The sequence below is a fragment of the Dunckerocampus dactyliophorus genome, chromosome 2 (assembly GCF_027744805.1).
Source record: "Dunckerocampus dactyliophorus isolate RoL2022-P2 chromosome 2, RoL_Ddac_1.1, whole genome shotgun sequence".
Lineage (NCBI taxonomy): Eukaryota > Metazoa > Chordata > Actinopteri > Syngnathiformes > Syngnathidae > Dunckerocampus > Dunckerocampus dactyliophorus.
The window spans coordinates 44,335,567-44,361,199 of NC_072820.1; the positions used below are offsets into that span (position 1 = coordinate 44,335,567).

Sequence of the window (25,633 nt, forward strand, 5' to 3'; positions counted from 1 at the left end):
TTTGTATGGGGTGAGTTAAAGCGATGGCACATCACTATCCCACCTGTTAGTTGTCGTCCACCAAGATTAACAAGCATTCCCCGACTACATTGTGTGCTATAAATCAAACATTGTGGGTGTCTATTCTGCGTCATTTCCGTATGCAGCTCTGGCAGCTGTACAGACAAATGTAAATATGAACCAATATTTGCAACCCCTAGTGTTGAACAACTACCCCACCAGGGGAAAAAAACGGAGCCACCAGAAAGGTTTCAAGCCTGTCGCTGGTTTTAAGGTTTTGTTCAGGTCTGGACTAGCTAGACCACTCCAGAATCTCAGTGTACTTATTCTTAAGCAACTCCTCTGTTGCTGTGGCCCTATGTTTTGAGTCAATGTCATGCTGGAAGGCCCATCCATAGCGGTGCCAATCAAAACCAAGCATTATCATCTTTTTAAAGGCAGAACTTTGCATACATGTCATTAGATTGTGCAGGTGGTCATAAAATTGTGGCCCATCAGTGTAAATGTTATTATATTGTTAACTTATGGTATTTTGATTTGCATACAGTATCATTTGGACAACCACAATTGGAGGATTCCTGGTAATTTCCAATGTAGTCTAGCATTTCTAGTTTCTTATGGAAAATCAAACAAAATAAAAGTCATTTACTTCCATTAACCTTGGAAGTTACAATGGTGGGAGAAACACTAGTCAGCCTAGATAGCACAGCTCTAGTTTGAGAACTTGGTGCAAGTTCCAGTGTATTTAGCCTCTAATGTAGGATGTACACATTGTGGGCAGAGAAGACAGATGGTTTGAAAGAGGAGTAAGGGAAGTCATCTATGTTAAGGTTTAGAAACGATCTCTGAACAGAGGGGGAGGTCTGCAACACCACCTTTCTCCTGCATACAAAGCTGTCTTTTCATTAATTCCTAAAAGATTCAATCATTGAGCCTCTAACAAATAAAAAAGACACAGCCACCTTGGTTTCAGGTGAGTCCATGACCATCATTATATCTGAATGGAATGCTAACGAAGGTAATAGCACCCAAATGACCATCGTTGGCAGTCCTTTGACACCACAAAAGAGCCAAACCATTCCTGTCTGGACCTGCCTCCTACCTACAAATACACTGGATCTTGCACCAAGTTCTCAGACTAGAGTTGTCCTATCCAGTCTGATTAGTGTTTGTCCCACCTAGTCTTTGAGCATGAACTGATGAAGGCTGAGAAAGGTTCAGATGAGAGGCAAAACATCTTCTAAGACGTCTGGAACAGTCCAGTTGCGATTGTTTCAGTACCCTGAGAATACAGTGACCTGAATGAATGACAATATTCACAGGCATTGTATTCGGTGCAATTACCCAATTTTTCTCTGTCGTGAATTTATTGAAAGTTTGCGTTATGAACAGTAACAACTGATAAACATTCAGATGAACATGTCAGTGCCTAACAGAAACAAATAAATGTGTTGGGTTTTTTTGTATTTTTCTTGGTTCCTTCCAACCTCGCTTCCTTGCTTGCAGAGACCTGCACGTTGGCTGGCATTTCAATGAAAGCAATTTGTGGACTTGTGCGTGTGTGCAACAGTGGGAGTGTGTGACTTCCCAGCAGACGGGAGGGGGTGAGATGAGGCTGAGTGGGATGCTGGTAGAATGTCAAACACACACTCTGGCTCCGTTCCTGCTGTCTGTGTCTCAGACATAGCCAGTGAGTCATAGTGAGGGCGTTTGGGGTCAGGTGGGAGGAGAGGACAGAGATTAGCGATGTGTTGGACTTGAAAAAAACACCTCGTTGAGCAGACTCTTTGGAAATCAGAGCTGGCTCCTGACCGGGAGCCTGCGTTGTGTCCCCCCCCATGTTTACATGTTTAGCTAAACGTGATTGGTCAACTGTCAATTATTTGACCGGTGCGGCACTGAACAGGAGGTACGGGGTGGGGGTTACAGACATAGCAGGAACATAGAGAGACAGGGAGGCAGGCACTAGAGAGACAACATGCTGGAAAGGTAAGAAAATGAGCGACTGCAGGAAGTGCACTATCATTTTCAGTTGCATTAATAATACAAGGCCAAGTGTACTGCATGCAAGATTAAAATTTCACATAGTCAGGCTCTTCAAATAATCTGTGCAGGTACATCAGAACTGGCGAACCATCAGTACAGCTTGGAAGACAAAACATAGCCATTTTAATTTTGGTAATAAACTATGCAACAAAAAAATCCGAGGGGAGCCACTTTGGGAACCAAAACAGCTGCCTCGTTTCAGTGAGCCAAGCCATAACAAATGGTTCTCTGAAAAGAGACGAAATTCCCATCACGAGCATCTGGAAAGTATTCACAGCGTTACAGCCTTATTCCAACATTGATTAAATACATTTTTTTCCCCCATCGAAAGTCTACACACAATACACAGGAATGACATTTCTTGTGATGTATGCAAATTTATTAAAAGTAAAAAACTACAAAAAAATCACATCTACATTGCCTTGCGAAAGTATTTGGCCCCCTTGAACTTTTTGACTTTTTGCCACATTTCAGGCTTCAGACATACAGATATAAAATTAATTTTTTTTGTGAAGAATCAACACCAAGTGGGACACAACGATGAAGTGGAGCAAAATTTCTAAGATATTTTCAACTTTTTTTTTTAGAAATACATTGAAAAGTGGGCCATGCAATATTATTCAGTGCAGCCAACTCACTCCAGAAGTTCCCTAGGGATTTCTGAATGATCCAATGTTGACCTGAATGACTGATGATGATAAAGAGAGTCCACCTGTGTGTAATCAAGTCTCAGTACAAATGCACCTTCTATGTGATAGTCTCAGAGGTCTGTTTAAAGCACAAACAGCATCATGAAGACCAAGGAACGCACCAGGCAGGTCTGAGATACTGTTGTGGAGAAATTTAAAGCAGGATTAGGATATTAAACGATTTCACAAGCTTCAAACATCTCGGAGAGAACTGTTGAAGCAATTATATTGAAATTGGAAGAGTATCAGACCACTACAAACCTACCAAGACCCAGCCATCCCTCTAAACTGATCAGAGATGCAGCCAAGAGGCCCATGATCACGCTGGATGAACTGCAGAGATCCACAGCTGAGGTGGGAGAATCTGTCCATAGGACAACTATTAGTCGCACACTGCACAAAGCTGGCCTTTATGGAAGAGTGGCAAGAAGAAAGCAACTTCTCAAAAAAATCCATAAAAGTCCCGATTGAAGTTTGCCATAAGCCACCTGGGAGACACACCAAACGTGGAAAAATGTTGCTGCGAAACCAAAATTGAGCTTTTTGGGCAAAATGCAAAACGTTGTGTTTGGCCTAAAAGTAACACGGCACATAACTCTAAACACACCACATCCACTGTCAAACATGGTGATGGCAGCATCATGGTCTGGAGCTGCTTCTCTTCAGCAGGGACAGGGAAGATGGTTAAAATTGATAGGAAGATGGATGGAGCCAAATAGAGGGCCATTTTGGAAGAAAATCTGTTGGAGTCTGCAAAAGACCTGAGACTGGGACGGAGGTTTGACTTCCAACAAGACAATGATCCTAAACATAAAGCAAAATCTACAATGGAATGGTTCAAAACTAAACATATCCAGGTGTTAGAATGTCCAAGTCAAAGTCCAGACCTGAATCCCACTGAGAATCTGTGGGAAGATCTGAAAACTGCCGTTCACAAACGCTGTCCATCCAACCTTTACTGGAATTTTGGAATAAAGACATGATATTTATATTAAAAAAATACATAAAAAAAACTTAAACCTTAAGAAAAAGAAATTTGATATATTGTAATACTATGAGGGGCGGAAAAAAAACATTTGACAATTTGCACAATTATTTTGACAACACTAGAAACAAAACAAAGAATAAAGTAGCAATTTTTTGAAAATTTGTTTTGGGAAAATGTTGTAATAAAGTCCAAATGTTATGGGAATAAAGTCAGTGTTATGAAAAAAAAATGACGAGAAGACAGTTGAAATATTTGTAAAATTGAAAAACGTCAACAAAAAGAACAGCAAAAAAGGAAAAACAAGCTATGGTGTAAAAGCAATAATACATTGTCACCTAAAACACAAAGCTGAGATGCAGGCTGTTTTTTTCTTTGTAAAATATCAAAGTGGACCCCATATCCTTGGATTTTATCGTATGGGGCCCTCGCTGGGAAAATCTGGACACCTCTGGTCTGAACTGAGCGATAATAGGAGATGATGGGCTTTAGTCGGGGAGTAACCAAGAACCCAGTGGTCACTCTGACAGAGCTCCAGCTTTCCTCTGTGGATCTTCCAGAAGGACAACCATATCTGCAGCAATCCACAAATAAGGCCAGCATGATAGACTCTTTAGTAAAAGGCACATGGCAACCTGCATAGAGTTTGGCAAAAGGACCCTCAGACCATGAAAAACAAAGTTCTCTGGTTTGATGAGACAAAGTTTGAACTCTGACATGAATGCCAGATGTCATGTTTGGAAGAAACCAGGCACCTCTTATCACTTGGCCAATAGCATCCTTACAGTGAAGCATGGGGGTGGCACCATCATACTGTGACAATGGTCAGGATAGCAAGAAAGATGAATGCAGTAATGTACACAGACATCCTGGATGAAAACCTGCTCTTCAGACTGGGGCGGGGGGGGGGATCCTTCAGCAGTACAACGTTCCAAAGCACACAGCCAGCTTCTCAAAGGAGTGGCTTCAGGACAACTCTGTGAATGTCCTTGTGCGGCCCAACTGTGGAATACTTTACGGATGCATCGTAATGGATGGATGGATGTAGACTGAATGAGTCATTGATTTTGCGATATTTGTGTTGTAAAGCACGATTTTTAAATCGTAGCATGGGACCCATATGGTTTGTGCTCTAAATACTTTGGAAAACCTGCTACACACAAGTAGTAAAGATATCCTCCAAAGTATTCTAATCATTAGACACGTTTGTGCTCAAATTTACAGCCCCCTAAAGGAGTGTACCATATTTTGTCTGTCAATGTGATATATTTGGTCAAACTTTGAATAGCATCATGTGGTGTATTTGTCAGAGACATAATTGCACAGGCAACACAGCAGTAGTGCGTGTTTTGCCCTTTTGTGGGCAGTGGGTTAGGAGTGGAAGAGTTACACCATGGGGTGTCCTAATTTTTTCACATGACTGGCATTCACATGACTTCACATGATTCACATGAAATGGAGGGGTGGGATGCATGAAAACAGGAACTTGCTGAGAGAGGAATGATGTATTATGTATTGAGCTCAGCGGTGCTGCAGAAAGACATAGAAAGGATGACAGGCGAAGCTCCCCTGTTAATTTCTCCCTATAGTTCCTCTGCTATGGAGGGTTTCACGTAATGTTTTTTGTGTTACGCTCTTTGGCAGCTGAGGGGATTGTTATGGGTTTATCTCTTATTCCATACTCGTCTCATTATGAACAGCGTCCACATGTACAACTTTTTAAGGGGGTGGCTTCTGCAACGCTATTTGCTTCACTACCCTTTTCCCCTGCCTGTGTGTGTGAAAATGTAAAACATCAACTTCAAAGGCTGTACAAACACATTATGAATACTACTGACTTACCGTCACTGTGAGCCCTTAGCCGTGACTGACAATCACAGCATATTTTTAATGTGTTTCATTGAGGTCAGGAACCCAGCAGACAGACCGCCAGTGCCGGCACACACCAAAACACTTGTCCCAACTAAGGCCAAGTCCACATGGATTTCTTTTTTGTTTTTTGGCCAGGTTGAAAACCAATTGCGTCCACACTGTTGAATTACTAAATAGTTGCATCCAGACAGGAACGTATCATTGGGTGTAAACGATGGAATACATAAGGTACACCTACCTGCGGCGCAGACAAAACCACGTGATACCAAATCTACGAAAGGAGGAATGCATGCGCATAAAGTCCGACGTCTGCAGCTTTCCAGGGCTTGTCTAGACTGACGAAAAAGTGAAAGCACGTCTGCGAGTCATATCGAAGTATAGTCGAAGTATTCAGATATTTTGTCGGCTTGTCACGTCTGGTCACGTGACGGACAAGGGGCGGTGACGTCCTCGTTTTCAGAAAGCAGCGGCTTGATCGTCTACACAAAACGACAAGCCGGCGTTTTCAGATTTTCCCCCTCTGGAAGCCGTTTTCAAAAGAACGCAGTTGAAAAGGCGGAAAGGATAAAATACTTAGCCTTAATACTTAAAATACCTGGTTTTGACCTGAAAACGTTTCCGTGTGGACATGCAAACATGACAGGAAATAGTATTTAGTATGGTCAGATTTTAGAAAAAAATGCCACATTAGCACAGACACCTGACAAATAGATAAGTAAGCGGCCTACATACCTTTTATCGGGCTTGGAACACACCAATATAACGCGCCAGCCAGTCAAGCTGGGACAGTTGGCGAATGTGTTTGTATGTGGACATACATTTTTTTTTTCCAAACTCCACTTTTGTGGGTGGATTTTTTTTTTTTTTTTTTTACCACATCAGAGTGTCCGTTCATTCCTGCTTCATCTATTTACTTTCCAATCTCTGAGACCTGATTTGGCGTGGTTGTTTGTTTCAGTAAAGTGATTGTTGATCTCGTCCTGCTCTCAGCGCCTTGTCAAAAGTTACAGTATTTTATATCCACACAGAAACATTACAATCCGCAAGATGTGTAACCCGGAAGAGTTTGCAGCTGTAGAATGGGCGGATTACATGTTTCCCAGCATGCTTTGCTGTGATTAAAATGGATCACTGTTGACTGTCTTATGCCTTTTGTAGTCGTGTACAGTTAAGCTATTGTTCCTTGTGGTGTGAATCTGGCACCCTTACTCAGAATGGGTGTGCAATTTGTGTTATATATAACACTATGGATGCTTAGATTCTTCTATCGCCGGAGGAGTAATTGATACCGGAATAATTACTTGATTTGGTAGATCATTGCAGTTACTTTGTGGTCAACGAGTCAATGCTATTATTAATAATAATGGATTAGATTTATATAGCGCTTTTCTAGGTACCCAAAGCGCTTCACAGTGAAGTGAACCCATTATTCATTCACTCCCCAGTCACACACTAGTGGTGGAAAGGTACATCTGTGTCACATCTGCTCTGGGGCAGTGTGACGGAAACGTGGCTGCCAATTCGCGCCTCCGGCCTCTACGACAGCATCAAACATTCATTCACATTCATACATACACCAGTGTGGGCAGCACTGGAGGCAGGTTCTGTGAGCCGGATTGAATTGCAGCGCTGGCCAGATTTATATAACAGTGAGTAAGGTTTAGGTGAGGCTTACTTTTCCTTATTTTAAAAACGTCTGATTCAAATTAGGGCTGCTTGTTTTGATTAATAGAGTAATCGGTCAGGCCCCGTATGGACCAAATCAATACGAACCAAACACAAATACTCAGTGGTTTGGTCCGCTTCATATCAGGAAAGAGGCCAAAATGTAAATCAGTGTTTTCCAAAGTCAAATCTGGTGTGTGAATATCCTGTTTTGCCTAAAACACAAAGATAATAGTCATCCATGAACGCAGACCTAAGCAAATTAAAAAGTAATACAACTGGGAGGCTGAAATTAAATGGATAATTAAGTATCATTAATGAATTGTTGCAGCTCTAAGTCAGATTGTGTACTTTTGTGTTTTCAGAGTACTTTTATGACGAGGACGACAGGAGCGACGACGAGGCTGAGCCAACCTTCTCTGAAGATGAGGCTCTTTCTCAGAAAGGACTGAGGCGATCTCAGAGTGTCAAGATAACACGATCCAGAGTCCGTAAAGATGTAAGTGTTCTAATCTTTTGGATCAAAGAAGGGAAAAGTCATCACCACCAAATCTGCCTAATTGTCTGTTTTCTGCTAGGCGCGCTATGGATCCCTGAAGATTAAAGGCAAGAAGAGACCAGCGCTGAGTTCTGTCAACTACGGCATGTGAAGACTCCTCTTCTCGTCTCTCTCACACACACACACACACACACACACACACACACACACACACACACACACACACACACACACACACATAGGTGATAGTATTTTTTATTAATTCTTCTAGTAAGATTGCTTTATAAAAGTGTTATTTTGTCCAAAGTAGCTTGTCATTTGATGAACTACAATTTTTAAGTAATTCAGTCGGTCTGTTTTAAGTGTTTGCAGGTCGTTTTTGACACTAAACAATTTATTGAATTGTTATTATAAGAAAAAGACAGTTAATGCATGCTGTTTTGGCAAGATTTCTCACCCGTTATGGAAGATGCTACTATCTAAAATGTCAAACACTATGAACAAAGACGCCATTTGTCTATTTTTATGAAGAAACTATTTTAACACTTAACATCTTAATGGCTCTACATACCGCCTCTATGGATACCATTCTCGCCTGACATAACCTGGCAGTTATGGCAGTGTGGAATAGTCCGAGCCAAGAGTTTCTTGTAGGACACACTTTTATGATGAAGGCATTTCAAAGAGTCACCACGCTTGAGTAAAACACTAGTGGGAGAATACAGTGCTGTGTTACATCCAGTGGAATCGCGAAAGCTGGGGTGTCCAAACTAATGTTTTATTAGCCCCTGGCAGACATACAATTACAAACAACAATCAACATGGGGGGGGGAGAGCAAAAAGATGTATTTACAGGAGAAAACTTTTGTTGATGCTAATAACTAGGGGTGTTTTAATCTCGCGAGATCAAAACGTGACAAAATTTGTTGTTCAGAAAAAAACTGTCTCGTGGGCACTGGGCCTGGGACGAAAGTAAATAAATTCATCACACAATAAAGGAAATGAACTTGATCATTTTGCCGGCCCCCATACATTGCCACATGCATGCGTGTCTTCTTTAACTCCTCTGTCGCCTCCAAACAGGCAGGAAGAGAGTTCACTCTGTGCATTGGTTTCAGCACCTTAGCGTGTTTGTTCCATAGAACAACGGCATGAAAGGAGTGATACCTTTTGTCAGTTATAAAGTGTCTTTGTCTCGGTGGTGGGTGGAGGCGGGGCCGCTGGCATACACACAGTGCAGAAGAGTGTAACGTAGTAGAAATTAAATTAGTAGATTGCAATATATTGTCATGTATTTTTTCATTGTACTTTTCTTAAAAGTAAAGTCTCGTCTCGTAGACCCAATAGCGCGTATCGTCGTCTCATGAAATGAGTGTCTCGACACCCCTACTTATAACTACACAAAGCTGACATGAAAGCACATCCTTTGGTTTTTCCGCATGGTGAAAAAAGATTGGGCACCGCTGCTGTAAAGTCAAACTCAACATCCTCCGCTAAGATAACCAACAATTTGTTATTTCAGATTATTTTTTCCACAGTAGAAATAATCCATGCCAGGTTGTTACATCGCAAACTTTTCTTAACGTATTATTTTCATGTTATCTTTGTCTGCATCCTTTGGATCAGAAGGGTTGTTATGTATTAATAGCTGTTTTTGTGTATGCATCTCATCCCAAAGCTTTTTTATTACTGCTGTTGTGTTTGCTTGCCATCTCAGTTTTCTAAAAATAATTAAATGTAGGTGACACTGAACGGCCTGACCCTATCCTCGATAAATCTTTTAACTGCTAAGACACTCCAGTAAAACCAGTAAAAATGAGCCAGCCGTCTAAACACCCTGCAGTCATTGTCTCCATGAGTGATTCTCTGGTAATTATAAAGCATTTCCTTGAAAATAATGAATGAAGGATAGCAAAGACATTGAATTAAAGGTCAAACAGGGGACGTAGTCACTTTTAATGGTAGTGCTATTTTTTTTTTTTTATTATATATATATATATATTTTTTATTATTATTATATAGATTGATCATTAATATTACCAGACTCTAATTGAGTGTTTTTATGCATAGTGTATTGTTCTAAAATACATCTTAATTGTAGTGTAGTGTAATCTATACCAATGACGCCTTTGTGTACTAACACAACCAGGTGTGCTTTTCCAAACAAATGAGGGACGACTTTTTTTTTGTTTTGTTTTTGTTTTTTAAAGATTTTTAAGAGTACCGTAAATTCCGGTGTAGAAGCCACTACATTTTTCTTAAACTTTGAACCCTGCGGCTTATACAGCGATGCGGCTAATTTATGGCTAAATTTTACTCTCATGGCATCTCCTTTATTTCAGAGCTACTACAAGTACTAGTTGTTTAAATACTGTGCCACTCGTGAGTCAGTATCACAACATAAGAGTCTGACTCACGGTGTCATCTTACTAAGAACACTTAACTCCCCACACAGCAACGTAACACTCAAAAGGTATACCTAACAAATATACAAACATGTACCAATATGAGTTTAAAATTGAAAAACCTGTTTTCCCTTTATGCATTGCGTCTGAGTAACACATTCATTGAGGTGCTGCAATAACGTCAGCCTCGCTCTAGGCTCCTCCGGCTCCATCTGGTGGACACAGGCAGTACTGCAGCACCATCCACCCATTTTCGATGCTGCTTTGCTCAAACGAAATGGATTATGGTAAAACTTCAAAATGTTGGGATTTTCCGTTTTTAACTCGTATTGATACATGTTTGTATATTTCTTAGGTATACTTTTGAGTGTCAAGTTGTTGTGTGATGAGTTTAATGACCTCCTGATATTTCCAATGGGTTGACAAGCTTGTCATGAGTTTTTTTCATAGCACATGATTGGCGCCTGTCAAATAAAGAGCTGCCTGGTCCTCATGGACTCGCGTGCGCCACAATATGCCATTTTATGACATGGACACGTGCGCTTTTTACACCGGAATCATCTGTAATCCTCTAAAAAATTGGGTCCTGCAGTCAGGATCTTTTTATTTACGCTGCGTAATGTGTAACCAAAAGCTAACTGACTTTCCTGAGGAGGTGTCACAACAAGCCAAACATTGCACGTGGTCATTGTGTCTGTCCAATGTTCATAAATGATGATACACCACAAGCTTTAAGTAGAGTAGCAGGGCTGGCGTTTTGGGTGACTGTTTTGTGGATTACTGGATTGTAAATGTAATTAAATTAAGATGCCTGTTTTCTGTGGCAACAACACGCGTGTCATTGTGTCATTTTGTCTTAGTAGGTCATCCATTGAAAGCAGTGGCCCCCAACCTAACATGCTGTTGTCATATACCGCAGTATACACCAAACAATAGCACAATATCAAATGAAAACACAAAATGCATACTGACAACAACCAATGCTAGCCTGGAGAAGATGATAATAAGATGGGTGACAGGCGCAGTGTTTTTTTTGTTGTTTGACACTTTTGTATTGGATGGGAACGTCAACGTCGTCTTCAGTGCCATTGTGGCAAGTTGTATTAGTTGCCTTTACTTTAATCCACAACCACCGAACAACAAACTTCTCCCGACACACGATCCACATTGGCATCCGCTCCCCCCCGAAAACAATAGAAACATCAAGACACTTTTTTGTACATATGTAAATAACTACAGCAAAATTAAACAAATGAATATCCGTTTTGGAAATAATGTGGTGTCAATTTACTCATTTGACTTTCCCTCGTTGTCGTTATTCGGCCAATGCGGACATGAAAGGCCAAAGCAAAGTAAGTGAGGATAATGGGGACGCAAGAAAGCTAAATTCAACCATTATTATGACAGCAGTTAGTTAAAAAATGCCATCACTTCCAGGCATGCTAATGCATCAAATGGTTTGTGTGTTGTGTGCGGGGAGAAGGTTGTTGTGCCGTCATTTTGCATTAAATTAGAAAGGAAAGGGGCCACTTCCATCCATCCATCCAACTTCTTCCGCTTTTCCAAGAAGCATGGTCTTACCTCTCCCCGACTGCTTTGTCCAGCGGATCCTGAGGTGCTGCCAGGCCAGTTGAGAGAGACAGTCTCTCCATCGTGTCCTGGGTTTTCCTCGAGGGCCCCCTACCAGTCAGATGTGTCCTGAATACCTCGTCTGGGAGGCATCCTGACCAGATGCCCGAGCCACCTCATCTGGCTCCTCTCAATGCGGTTCTACTCAGACTTTCTCCCGGATGATGGTGCTTCTCACCTTATCTCTAACGGAGAGCCCAGCCACCCTACGGAGAAAACTTATTTTGGCCGCTTGTACCCAGGACCTTGTCCTTTCAGTCAGCGATAATAGTTGAGGATCTGATCGAGCAGAAAATTGAGAGCTTTGCCTTTCGGCGCCGCTCCCTCTTCACCACAACGGACTGATGAGAGTCCACATCAAAGCAGACGCTGCACCAATCCGTCTGTCGATCTCACGTTCCAGCCCTCTCTTACCCGTGAAAAAGACCCCCAGGTACTTAAACTCTTCCACTTGGGGCAGGAGCTCATACCCCGACCCGGAAATGGCACTCCAGGCGAGAAATATGGACTTGGAGGTGCTGATTCTCATCCCAGCTGCTTCACGCTCGGCTGCTCAAGATCGTGGCCCGATGCAGACAACAGGACCACGTCATCTACTTAAAGCAAAGACCAAATCACGCAGCCACCAAACGGGATTCCCTCAATGCCACAAATTCTGTCCATGAAAGTAATGAACAGAATCTGTGACAAAGGACAGCCCCGTCCTGGTAGAGTCAAAGAATTTACAAACATGGCATGGCTTTATATACTTTTATATAACAATATAATCACTCACACACTTTTCTGCTTTATATTTCCAGCAGGATTCATTTGTAGCTTACGCAACACAAAAAAAAGTTTGACCCTTAGCGTGTTTTGCTACTCTCCTCCTTCAAGACTGTGTATTTTGCAGCTACTTCCACAAGCCGCCACCAGATGGCGACCTTTGCACAGTACACAGACACAGCACCATAACGGCTGCTCCATTTAGAAAATATAGGGCCTCGCTTCCCAAGCTAACCCATAAGAACCCAACACTCGTTAAAATGTGTACTAAACTAGGCCTTACACAGCTCTGTGCTTCACTTCCTAAGTGCCGTTCAAAGAGTAGTTGTCATGTGACAGTCATGTGACTATCCCAGGCTATGGTTTCCCCAAAATGGCAGTTTCAGGTAAGCTAGCTCATTCACTAAAGCTTATTTGTTTTTTTTCCCGTTAAAGATAATTTGAAGCAAATTTAACAATTCTAATGTTTAATATAATGTTTTTATTATAGTACTTGAATTAATTCATATGGAATCCCGACTTTTTATCTGATAATTATGACGTTTCATCTCCTAATTATGACTTTCCTGTCTCATAATGGACTTTTTGAGTAATTTTGACTTTATCACATAATTTCGATTTATTTCATTATTTTGACTTTTTGATAATTATGACTTATGTGACAATTTCAACTTCTTATCTCATAATTTTGACATTTTATGTGATAATGACTTTCCTATCTCATAATTAGGACTTTTATCTGATATTTATGACTCTCATAATGTCGAGTTTTTATTGAATAACTGACTTTTTATCTCATAATTTCAACTTTTTATTTCATAATTAGGACTTTTTGTCATCTGCAAGGGAAAGCCAGACATTAAATATTTGTCCGAATAGCAGAAATGCTAATTCTGCCACTTCATACATTTGTTTTTTTCCAACTATTTTGAATGAATACACGTACTGTCATTCACTTCAAAGTTCATTTGTGAGCACAACAACAACTATCTCGTTGAGTTAACTACATTCCTGAAGAAATAAGTGGCTCACAGCGCTACGGTCAAGTGTTGTTGATATTGTTAAGACAGGACGACAAGGGACCATCTCGTTTGTGGTGCGCTCAACAATGTCAAGTCATGGGAAAAAACATAACACATAACACAGTGAGTACTTCAGTGATCTAATCCACCTTGTGTACGATATGATGCGTTCAAGTGCACTGGTAAATTTGAGCGTTAGGCGTGGGCTTGCAGACCGCAACAAAACAGTTGCAAAAATGCTGATGTTACTGTACGCCTGCTAGCTGGCCCTGTGAGGCGAGTCTGAATCTGGAGGCTCTGGACGGATCACATTGGCATGACAACACACAGATGCTGAAATCTGACATCCACATACTGGCAGCATAATATGGGAATAAATGAACACAATGGAAGAAATACAGTTTAAAGGAAAACTGCACTGTTTGGGGAATTATGGCGCTGTGAAATCAACGCGCCCAGGAAGGAAGCTCTGGTAATGCTTAAAATGACCAAAATACTGGGAGTATTCCATGTTATCATGAATGTACAGACCTGAACAGAGTCTTAAGACCAGTTTTGAAAAATTGCTAGAATTAGCATTTTGCACATTTGGAATGAGGTTTTAAGTAGAGCTACAATATGCAAAAACAAGAAGGGGGAGTGAGACAAAAAGCATTTGGAAAACTGAAATAGGTTGTTTATCAGCTGATCAAAAGTTTAAGACCACAGGCTATAAAAAAACAAAATATGCTCAAAATTGTTATTTTCTGTCAGGCATTCACACTGTCATTCCCTCCTGATGGCTAAAGCTAAGAAACTTTCTCTTTTTGAACGTGGTCATACGTGATTGTGGAGCTGCATAAGCAAGGCCTCTTGCAGCGTGCCATTGCTGCTGAGCTTGGGTGCAGTAAATCAGTCATTCTACATTTTTTGAAAGATCCTGAGCATTATGGAACAAAAAAGTGAAGTGGTCGACCCAAAAAAATCACACCTGCGCTGAGCCAGAGGATCCGATTGGCTGTCCATCAAGACACAGGGTGGTCTTCCACTCACATTAAGGCCCTTACTGGTGCCGCCTGCAGCGCAATAACCATCAGACGGCATCTGCTAGAAAAGGGTTTAAAAAACAAAAAAGGAATTCAAAGACCTCGTCTCCTTCAACGCCACAAAACTGCCCGTTTAGACTTTGCCAGGGAGCATCAAACATGGGACATTGAAAGGTGGAAAAAAGTTTTATTCTCTGATGAGAAAAAATGTAACCTTGACGGTCCAGATGGCTTCCAACGTTACTGGCATGACAAGGAGATCCCACCTGAGATGTTTTCTACCCGGCACAGTGGAGGGGGGTCCATCATGATCTGGGGTGCTTTTTCATTCAGTGGAACACCGGAGCTTCAGGTGGTGCAGGGTCGTCAAACGGCGGCTGCTTACGTGCAGATGTTGCAGCAGGCATCCCTCATGACTGAGTGTCCTCGTCTGTGTGGTAACAGCTGGCTTTTTCAACAGGACAACGCTGCAGTTCACAATGCTCGCTTGACCAAGGACTCTTTTGGACCATCCTACATGTTCCCCTCATTTAAATCCCATAGAGAACATTTGGGGATGGATGGCAAGGGAAGCTTATAAAAATGGCCATCAGTTGCAGACAGTCGATGCCCTTGGTGAAGCCATCTTCACCACTTGGAGCAATGTTCCCACGAGCCTCCTGGAAACACTCGCATCAAGCATGCCCAAACCAATTTTTGAAGTGATTAACAAGAACGGTGGAGCTACTCATTACTGAGTCCTACTGAGGACATTTTTTGTTCTGGTTTGGAGAATTTTTTGTTATTTTTGGAGCGATGGTCTTAAACTTTTGATCATCTGATAAACAGCCTATTTCAGTTTAATTGTTGTTTTCAATAAATGACTTTTTCAAAGTGCTTTTTGTCTCACTCTCCCTTCTTGTTTTTGCATATTGTAGCTCTACTTAAAACCTCATTAAGATCCAAATGCGCAAAATGAAAATTCTAGCAACTTTTCTACTGGTCTTAAGACTTTGATCAGGAGTGTGTATAAAACCATAAAACGTTTTTGGAGGTGTTTTATTAGAGGGCTCTATAGGCGGAGCAGGTGAATCCTATTACGTGCCTCGTGATAGCAACGCACAAAGACAAGAAAGACGTGTGTTCATGTCTCACATAAGTATTGTGGATGCTGGGCAAAAAAAAGAAAAAAAGTGCACCCATCCATCCATTTTGTTCTGCTTATCAGGGTCCGGGTTGCGGGGCCAGCAGTCTCAGTAGGGATGCCCAGACTTCCCAGGACCCTGCCACCTCCTACAGTTCCACGGGGAGGACACCAAGGCGTTCCCAGGTCACCTGTGAGACAATCTCTCCAGCGTGTCCTAGGTCTGCCCCGAGGCCTTCTCCTGGCTGGGCATGTCTGGAACCCCTCACCAGGGAGGTGTACAGGAGGCATCCGGACTAAATGCCAAAGCCACCTCAACTGGCTCCACTCTGAGCCCCCCCCCGGATTACGAAGCTCCTCACCCTCTCTCTTATGGTGGGTCCAGCCATCCTATGGCGTAAACTCATTTCAACCGCTTGTATCCGAAATCTCGTTCTTTCAGGCCCTAAGCTCATGACCACAGGTGAGGGTGGGACAATAGACTGACTGGTAAATTAAGAGCTTTGCCTTACGGCTCATCTCTCTTTTCACCACTACGGTCCGGTACATCATCCGCATTACTGCAGATGCTGCGTCAACCCGCCTGGGGACCTCACGCTCCAACCTCCCCTCACTTGTGAACAAGACCCTGAGGTCCTCCACCTGGGGCAAGACCTCGCTCCCAACACCCTTTTCCGACTGAGAACCATGTCCTCGGATTTGGAAGTGCAGAGTCCAAAAAGTGCAGTTCTCCTTTAAGTTGTAAATGTAGGTCGGTGCTTCTGGTAGTGGCTGGCCCTGACCCTACACCACTGCTGTATAGTCATTACCGCCAAGTCATTTCAGGGCGTGGGCCGTTATTATACTAACATGTACATTTCACTGCATGTTTCTTGATCTCTTACCACCATTTGTTTTTTGGGGATAATTCATATAAATCTTGGTATTTCAACCTGTTTGACGAGAGCCATTTAGTTCGAAAAAGACATAAAACCTTTTTTCCCCCCCAGCATTTCCCACAGATTGACAAGGATCCTGGTATCAAAGGAGAGATTTTGATGGTTATTGTGAAAATGTAGATATGAAGGATGATACTTGCACAACTGGAGCAGCTAAGTGTTGGCTTTCAAGCTCGGCCAAGTGTTTCATACCAAGTGCGTTTTGTGAAATTATTCATGACATGTGCCGGTGGTCAAGGACTGTTGGCTTGCGGTTTGGATCGCCTTCGGTTTCCTTGCGCTTTTAGCTGATGTTCTTCCGGCTACCACAGCAACACAGACACAACCCCTTTCATTATCTTGTTTAATTGTTTGGCCAGTTTAGGGAAGTAGCACCTAAACTATAGCCTGGGAAATGACCAAACCATAACCACTTAAACCACAGTAGTCTTGCATGTTTGGTGTGAAATTGTTGGTTACCATATGAACTTCCTTCAACACATCTCCGAAAAACTCCATAGTATATACGAATACGAGTTTATTCATCTCGAACACAAAGTTTTAGGAAAATATATAGGAATATGCGATATAGTCAAAGGCAAATTCCCATATACTTCACTGTAATCACATTTGTTCCATCCACCTTGTAGGGAACATGACTGATCAAGTTGAATTCTTCATTATGTTGGATATATTGTAGATGATCTCCACACAACGGTACGAATGCATTTTGGGGGCCCCTGTTGTGATGACCAAGGTACTGAAAATAATAAAGAATGAAAAGTAGCAGTAAATATCCTGAGGGGAACATGGCTCCCGGCTTAGCTGGTGTACTGTGAGAGTATGTGCATCGGGTTGTAAATCGCAACAATTAAATACACGTGAAGTTCTCATCAGTGGTCTACCTGAAGGCTAATGCACAGCTCACTGATGCGTGTTACTTCTCTTGTGCTCAAAATGAAGGAGCAGAGTTCTAGGGAGGTTCTGCTGCATATTAGTGGTAGAACTTGACATGATTCCATTCAACTTGTCTTTGATCATACGTTTTGAATGTAGGGTCGTTTGGCATCTGAACCAAGAAGCATTTGTTAAACCCCGGCGTCTATGTGTATGTATTGAAAAAAAGTATTTATCACAGTTTATCTTTGTCCAGCAGCTCCTGCAGTTCATTTTGGATGTCCGCTGGTAGCTCCAGAGGAGGCAGGTCATCCAAACACAGATCCTCCTGAACAGGCATCTCCAGTGGGGGCAGCTGAGGGATGGCTATCTCCTTTCCTTTTCCTGTACTTTTCCTCTCCTTGCCGCCCCCTGCCGCCATGGGGCTCCCGGCTTGAGGGAGCACCCAGAGCTCAGAGCGCTCCACGAAGTCTGCGCCCTCCGCCCGCATCCGGGTGTTTTCCGATTGTAGCCTCTTGTTCTCAGCGGTGAGCCGCTGGTTTTCATCCATCAGATGGTTGACCAGGCGCCTCAAGTCTTCAATGGTGGTCTGTTGTTCTTCCAGGCGAGTTTTATCATCTTTAGTGGTCTTAGAGCCAGGACAGGGTGTCAAAGGCTGGGGGTTTCCAGCCTGTCGAGTCTGAAGCTGGTAGAGTAGAGTGTCGTATTCTCTCTCCCTACCTCCTCCATATTCTACAGCTGAAGAGCCTGAGGAGCTGTGGGGCTGGCGCTGACCCGCTGACTGTGATAGGGTGAGGAGAGCCGGGCTACTCGATGGTGCTACCGTATCAGGTCGAGTTTTTGTGGCCTCCCGACGCGCTTCCCTCTTCCAGCGTTCTTGGATAAGATGCTGCTGTTTCATATGACTGTCCCTCTGCAGCTCCATAGACACGCGGGCCTGCAGCCACACAAGATCAACAGCACAGTGAATAGTACCATGGCCACACAAATAGGGGTATTTGTAGGGCCCTATGAAATCAGTTTTATTTTCTTTCCAAATTCCGTTCTTTCCGTTTAAATTTTTTGGAATCCCGTTTACCTTTTACACTTGTTTTACCAGCATAGTGTGTACTTTTGTGACAGTAAACAAAATGTCAGTTAATTAAATGCAAAAATCCTTACATTTATTGATGCAATACATCCACTTTTGCCCAGTATTTCAGAAAGGGATGTTGCCTGGCTAACTTTTCTGATGGGATGTCAGCCTCCGCACACATGGCTACAAAATACTCTCCAAACTGTAATGCTCCCGCTTGTGGTTAAGGAAGACATACCTGTATGCAATTCCAATTGCGTTACTAATGTAGGATGTTTTACATCCTTATTTTATTTACACAATTAGACAGGATGTGGTGAACCACACTCTTATTTTGAAGACCGGAAATGTGTTGTGTGTGTTGAGAACGTCTCTTGACAGTTAAGAGTAGCTGGGAGCAAGAATAAACGTGCCTCCTGTCATTATTTCACTCACAACTTGCACAACGTCAGCAGGCATCGAAAAACGCTTGGTTACTTTAAAGCAGTAAAACGCAACGCGGTGTAAACACACTCACACAGCCTGAGTCGGACACACGCAGCAGCACTAGCATGCTAAAACTCAGCTAACCCAGCTAGTTTTTCGCTAACTTTCGCCGGTGATTCAAGTTCCCGTTTCGACATGTTTCATTCGGGAGGGGGCGGACTAGTGTTTGTGATTCCGTCACGATTGAGCGGTCCGCCGGGGAACTACTTCCCCACACAAACGTTCCTTCTCACGATGACAGCAATTCATTCACATTGTGTCAATTTCGAAATTCCATGATTGCGTCCGTGATTCTGTTAACGGAGCATCACGCAGTGATGCAGTGGTTTTGTTTCTGTGTGCGTTGTCTTGATTGCTCTTTAGTTGGCTGGCTGTTTGACCAGTTTATTTGTTTATACCAGAACTACAGTACATCACTGCGTTTCTTCGTAGCCGAACACGGGTATTTTTCAAAAGCAGACATTAACCTAACTCTGATGTTTAAAAAAAAAAAAAATCTGCATAGACACGATGGATCTCTGTCCTCTTAAAAACACATTCACAGGCAATCAGGCATGTTGCTCAATCAGAGGCCTGAAAAAGCTACAACTGACTGACTGTTCCTCAATATAGTGAGTTATCATCAGTGCACACTTCCAAGGAGCCCAGAAAACATTGTGATTTTTTTTTTTTTTTTTTTAAATCGCCCGTGCGTGTTATAAGACACATGCATGCATGTCTACTGCTGCATGAAGTCAAACCAACACCACCGTAAGTCAATAACTTAATGATCTGTTGTGAAATAAGGTTTAAAAAGATGAGATTACATAATTACGCCATTGAGATGATGACTTCATGGAGCTTGGCTGACGTGACTTTCCATGTCATGCACGGGCTATGGGAGCGCTCCAGGGACATGACAGCCGGCCGCTGCTTTAACAATATACTGTATTTAGCACAATACTGTACATTAGACGTACCAAAGTGTGACATACAACAGTTTGTTACACACAACTTATTGTACGCTAAGTGAGACAAAACCTTTGCGTAAACCGAAACGTATACTAACCGGGGCGTACGCTAACTGTATGGCTGGCCACAAAAGGGAGTATGCAACTGTTTAAAGTCCAAACTGTGCGCAAAGTGTCAACATTTATTAGCGTTTTCCAACACTGCCTTAACTCTCTTGGAGGTCACTAGAGCTTCACTGGTAAATCTATACTGCTATACAAGCTGAACAAAGACTACTTTACATTGTATCAAACTGCCATTTCGTCCGTGTTGTCCTATGAAAAGACCTTCTCAACGTTAAGTTTGGCTCGAATGATGAACTAACGAATTAAGGGGCTATCCGCACGGATTACATCGTTTTGCCAAGTGATCCTTTCCCATGTGGATGCAGGGTCTAAGGGTCTAAGTTATTTGTATGTATTGTCGCTGTGACTTACCACCACAGTAAGTATGGCGTGTAGACTGGATGCAGTCCAGTTCTACACCAGAATAAAAACAAAGCCCAGAGTCCTGAGCTCTCTTTGGTCCAGACATCAGATTTTGTCAGGGAGGACAAATCCCCCACACTGTCGACTCTGAAAACATCAACAAAAAAAACCAAGGGGCTCACCTGCTTACAGTCTGTGGTCTTCATTGCTTCTGTCAGAAGTTCTGCAAGAGACAGACCAGGTTCAACAACTTCACACGTTCTACATTGAAACTATTAGTACAGTGTTGGTCAGATTCCTTTCCACATTTAATATACTTAATATATTAGTAATTGCTGTTACTCACACCTTGTTTATCATCCAGGGACAGTTGCGGACAGACAATTATTTTTCCGTCATTATTTATCACCCTCTGCAGTCTCTTTCTGTCAGCCGCTGGGCCGCCAGCGTACGACACAGAAATGGCGCACACCTGCACACTCAGGCTCGTCTCCAGTTCATTCCACTTAAAGGAAGTGGAGGTGTTGTTGGGCACTTCCGTATGGGAGTTGATGTATTTTCTGACCATGAGAGACCCTTGAAGATGTGAGTCCCAAGGAACCTGAGCGTGAAGGCTGAAGGTGACGTTTTGTCTCATCCAAAGTCCATAACCACTTCTTTTGTTTTGTTTTTGTGTGTTGACAGTCAGGTTGTTCCGATCACACTATGTGTCATCGAGTTGTGTGCGTTGACCAGGACATAACTGGCTTTTTCAAACACATTGTTCAGACACGAGCACCTGGTGTGCACCTGACTGGCTAGTTGCGTGAGCTTGGTTGGGAGCAAAAGCTGTGTTGCTGTCATTCCACTGGTCGTTGAACTCGTTTGAAGCCAACATGACACAATGTAGACTAATGTTCTTGCCCTTTTTTACCCAGCCTCACGATCTTGGCTCTGAATTTTATGCCATGGGCTCGTCGGTCTCATGTATTGATAACAAGAAGTAGAAAGAAAAGCAGTGGGGCCCTTTAGAGCAAGGGTTCTCAACCGGTCTCATCCTGGGACCCACATTTTCCCATGGTCATTGAAGTGTGACCCACTTGAATAGAGGTAAAAGCACGCTCATTTGTTTGTAGTTAAAATAGCCTTCAAAACACATACATGCACGTCATTTTAAAAACAAATAAATACACTCAATTATACACCACCAGTCAAAAGTATGGAGACATGTTATAATGTTATTGTATGAGTGTTTTGATTGGTGGTGTATGTGCAAAGTGTATTTCACAGCACAAGAGGAATGTCAACTCCAAAAAAAAAAAACAACAACTCTAAAACAATATTTAATTCATATTTGCATCTACCAAAGAAGAAGGAGGCCTCATCGAGGTCTACAGAAAACTGGAGGTGCACTGATTATAAATTTTCTGGCCCATCACCGATCTTTAAAAAAGACAATTCTGATTTTGATACAGATTTTTTTTTTCTTTTTAAAACATCATACACCTTCAATGTTCCAGTTGTATGTTGTTGAAAAACATTGACAAATACCCATGAAACAATACAAACTTACAAAATTGCTGTTCAAACTACTGAATTATATCACTTCCTTTAGTCTTTTATTTTTCACATTTTAAAAACAAACCAAACTTGCACAACAGGCTACACTGCAGACCTGATTTGAGCCTCTTACCAAAAATAAAGTGCACAACTGCCAAAAATGCCATGAACTCCATAGTTTTCCTCGTAGTAGCTTTGCTCTTTTCACTGCGGGCCGCTGCCTAGCTCTTTGCTCCGGCTAGCATTAGCTTTAGCCTTAGCTGGATTCCTAGCCGTCAGTCTGGCAGAGCAAAGGGGGACAGTGACTGGCTTTCAAACCTTTGCGGAGATAGATAATATCGATGGAATTCACCAAGCGTCTTTGTTTCATACGTAAGGATCGGCCGAACCCCCAAAATGAAGGAAGTTGGCGCCGATCGATTGGTTTACAAAAAAACCTATCTACACACGGCCATACCTGCTCATCACCCACAGGAACAAAGTGGGTGTTTTGGGAGCTAAGTGTTGTCAGAACGTTTAACAACAGAGCACATAAGATCCCAACCATGAGGATGGAAGACGGAAAAGGGCAGACACACATCACAGAGGCTCTTACTACCTAACTGGGTTTCTATCAAATTTGCTAAGAAAATGAAGGGCCTGTACACACGTACAAGGTAACAAAAACAGGAGCCGGAATTTTGCGGTCCCTTATGTGATTGGCTTGCCAGAGAAACTAAGAAACATAGCATCTCAATGCACTTCAAATCCAACAACACCCTCAGACACTCCAGGGACCAAATCCCAAGAATCAAGCTCAGGAATGTTGTTTACGCAGTGCAGTGTAGTGAAAAATACAGTGACCTCTAGATTGGGGAGACCAAGCAACCTCTTCACCACTGGTTCTCAAACGAGGGTACTTGAAGGCACTCAGGGAGTGCTTGAGATTTAAATAAAAACACACACATGTAGATAATATAGTATAGAAAATAAGATCCCCTGCTGATTTTGTTTACCCTCTTACAGAGGTATAAACAGTCCATAACGTTTATGGTATGTATGTTAAGGGCCCTATGATTTCCACTTTAACAGAATCGTGGATTGAATCGGCCAATTGGCCAATAAAAATGGAATCTACTGTTAAACGGGGACTCTCGCGGAAATTGACATATTACGATGCCCGCTGACATCGTGCAAGTTTGAGTGAAATACGGACAAGAGGCACGTTTATTCTTGCTCACAGCTCATCTTAACTGTCGACAGTCATTTTCTACACACACAAAACACACTTCTGGACTTCAAAATAAGAGCGATGTTTGCCACATACTGACTAATTGTGTAAACAAAATAAGGGTTTCGTAAAAAACATCTTACTTTAATAACGCAACTGGAATTACATTGGTGGCTACGTCTTCCTTATTTAATTAACGGACATTTTATTTACGGTCACAAAAGTACACACTCTATGCTAGTAAAATAGTAAAAGGTAAAAAACAAATTAAAATTAAAACTGAAATAATGGCATTTGGAAAAAAATCCAACAGAGTTTGGGAAAAAATAAAACTGATTTCGTAAGAAATGTAGTGTTGTGCTAATTCTCAAGCAGTCTTGGTCAGTGACAGTGGAATTTTGCTACTACCTAATGACGAAAAAGTCTGTCACGGACATGCCTGAGTCACAGAACCTACCTGCTGCTTTCCCATGGCAAGAAATCGCCTCTTCATACTTTCCAGCAGCAAGCAAGCGATCTGCCTTCCTGCACTGCTGATGGGCCTGAAGAAACACACACATACACAAATACACAAGTAGAGGCACGTGAATTGCAGTGCTAAGGTGGATTGGTAAAGCTTAAAACACAGGGCCATGTAGGTTAGGTTTTTTTTCTCCCTTTATAATAAGTTTCTTTTCAAAACTGCATTTTGTGTTCAGTTGTCACTGATTAATATTTAAATTGGTTTGATGATCTGAAACATTTAAGTGTGACAAAAGAGTGGGAAAATCTGAAAACGCCCGCTCCTCGTGCAATCCACTTCTTTTTTTTTTAAAAAAAGAGGACGTCAGCGACACGTCGCCGTCAAGTGACCGGAAATGAGCTTAGACAACAAGCCAACATAATATCATATTTCGAGTGTCATGATTCACCGCAGTCGACACTCTCCCAGTATTTTCTTGTCTTACACACGTCATTCCGCTTTGTCGTAAGCAGAAGATAATGAACTTATGTGCATGTGTTCATTCTTCTTCTATGGTTTGGAGTGTCATGTGGTTTGATCTGTTCACAGCGCCACACGTAGGTGTGCTTTGTGTGTTACATCGTTGTTCGCTCAGTGATCTGTGCGCATCTGGATGCAACTATTTACTAATCCAGGACAGTGTGGACGCAATTTTTTTCCAACTTGCCAAAAATTAAAAAAAAAAAAAATCTCAGGAGCGTTCCGTTTGGACAGAGCCTCAATAAGCATCATACCTCTGGGTGTGTGTTTTGCTTTTTCTTTGGCTTTTTGTGAAACAAAACAGGAACCAGTATCTACAAGGGATGTCTTTTACTTTTACATTTGAGTGACAAATAAGAATGCACATCTCGGAAGCAGTACACATGGAATTGGTGTAGCTGACAGCCTCAGTCCATTATTCTTACCTAACTTGTATCAACATGTTCACATACTGTGTCGTGAATGGTTATTTAAACATTGTATCGTGCCATAATTATTTAAAACTCCTTCTGTCATAAATTATTCGTCTTGAAAATGACGAATCTGCTAGCGAATAAATGACTAACATACTAACACAAACACGTCGCTGTTTCTCATGCAGCTGTTCAATGAAATCAGTTGCAGTTTTGTTTCAGGTGGAACTGTGGCGACACAATACGTCATTTACAAGCGGGGTTTTAATCAGTTTGTGAGTTTTGGTACTCGTGGCTAACACAGCGGTCCATAACAAAACTTGTACAATGTAGGTACAACTGCACGATAAAACCCACATTAGCGGAGGACGCTACCATGATGTAGAGATGTATTGTATAGTCAACGCTAGCAGACAGCAATACAACGAAACACGATAGCAAACAACAGTGCCGCTAATGCCCCGTGGAGGGAGGCTAATGTAGCTTACCTTTGCAAACTACAGTAACGTTAGCATGTTGTTGCAACATCATGACCGAAACTTACGAGATTGAGCGGACTGTCAACGACCTCCATGCAGCCAATTCTTCGATGGTTTTCACTCCATGAAGGGTTTCTTTGTCCCTCATGGACTGTCATTCGATTTGGGACAGAAATCTCGGGTTAAAAAAAATAACTACAGGACATTTACTGTCGGTGGCACTGTCGCCTCCACCGACGAGGCTGCGTCAATACGTCGCAACGTCATAGTTACGGCAATCGGAAGTAGAAATGTTGTCTCCTCGAAAATAAGACGCATAATATATAATGCATAGCTTAGTATTTTTAGGAATAAGATTTACAGGAAGACATACGTAGTCGGAATATGTGTTTTCCTTGTCTGGATTAAAATAAATATGAGAGGATTGAACATTTTTGTTTCCGAAGTCACTGTATGTTTTGTTTTGTTGAAGAGGAAACAGCATGTAAAAAC

At 42.1% G+C, this 25,633-nt stretch overlaps 2 protein-coding genes across 5 annotated transcripts in view; one reads left to right on the forward strand and one right to left on the reverse strand.

Moving 5' to 3' along the window:
- Positions 1 to 10,993, forward strand: part of reep3b (receptor accessory protein 3b) — a 32,357-nt gene extending 21,364 nt beyond the window's left edge. For 3 of the 4 annotated variants that reach the window (XM_054758339.1, XM_054758330.1, XM_054758353.1), the window contains 2 exons: positions 7,623 to 7,756; positions 7,836 to 10,993. In XM_054758339.1, coding sequence (XP_054614314.1) covers positions 7,623 to 7,756; positions 7,836 to 7,907 — 206 coding nt within the window. In that variant the 3' untranslated portion in view covers positions 7,908 to 10,993. The remainder of the gene's footprint in view (positions 1 to 7,622; positions 7,757 to 7,835) is intronic. The other variant, XM_054758349.1, reaches the window with a different exon arrangement.
- nrbf2b (nuclear receptor binding factor 2b) lies at positions 203 to 25,409 on the reverse strand. Its single transcript, XM_054758302.1, has 4 exons — positions 25,207 to 25,409; positions 23,725 to 23,809; positions 20,701 to 20,741; positions 203 to 18,476 (listed from the first exon to the last, which is right to left on the reverse strand). The coding sequence occupies exons 1-4, from the start codon at positions 25,297 to 25,299 to the stop codon at positions 17,775 to 17,777; spliced, it is 921 nt and encodes a 306-aa protein (XP_054614277.1). The 5' UTR covers positions 25,300 to 25,409; the 3' UTR covers positions 203 to 17,774.
- Positions 25,410 to 25,633: the final 224 nt, after the last annotated feature.

Excerpts from the sequence above, each read along its gene's own strand:
- nrbf2b (XM_054758302.1), bottom strand. The coding sequence starts at position 25,299 with ATGACAGTCCATGAGGGACAAAGAAACCCTTCATGGAGTGAAAACCAT. Across the intron at positions 23,810-25,206 it reads TTGACAGTCCGCTCAATCTC|GCCCATCAGCAGTGCAGGAA; the intron begins GTAAGTTTCGGT and ends GTGTTTCTTCAG. Across the intron at positions 20,742-23,724 it reads TTGCCATGGGAAAGCAGCAG|AACTTCTGACAGAAGCAATG; the intron begins GTAGGTTCTGTG and ends TGTCTCTTGCAG.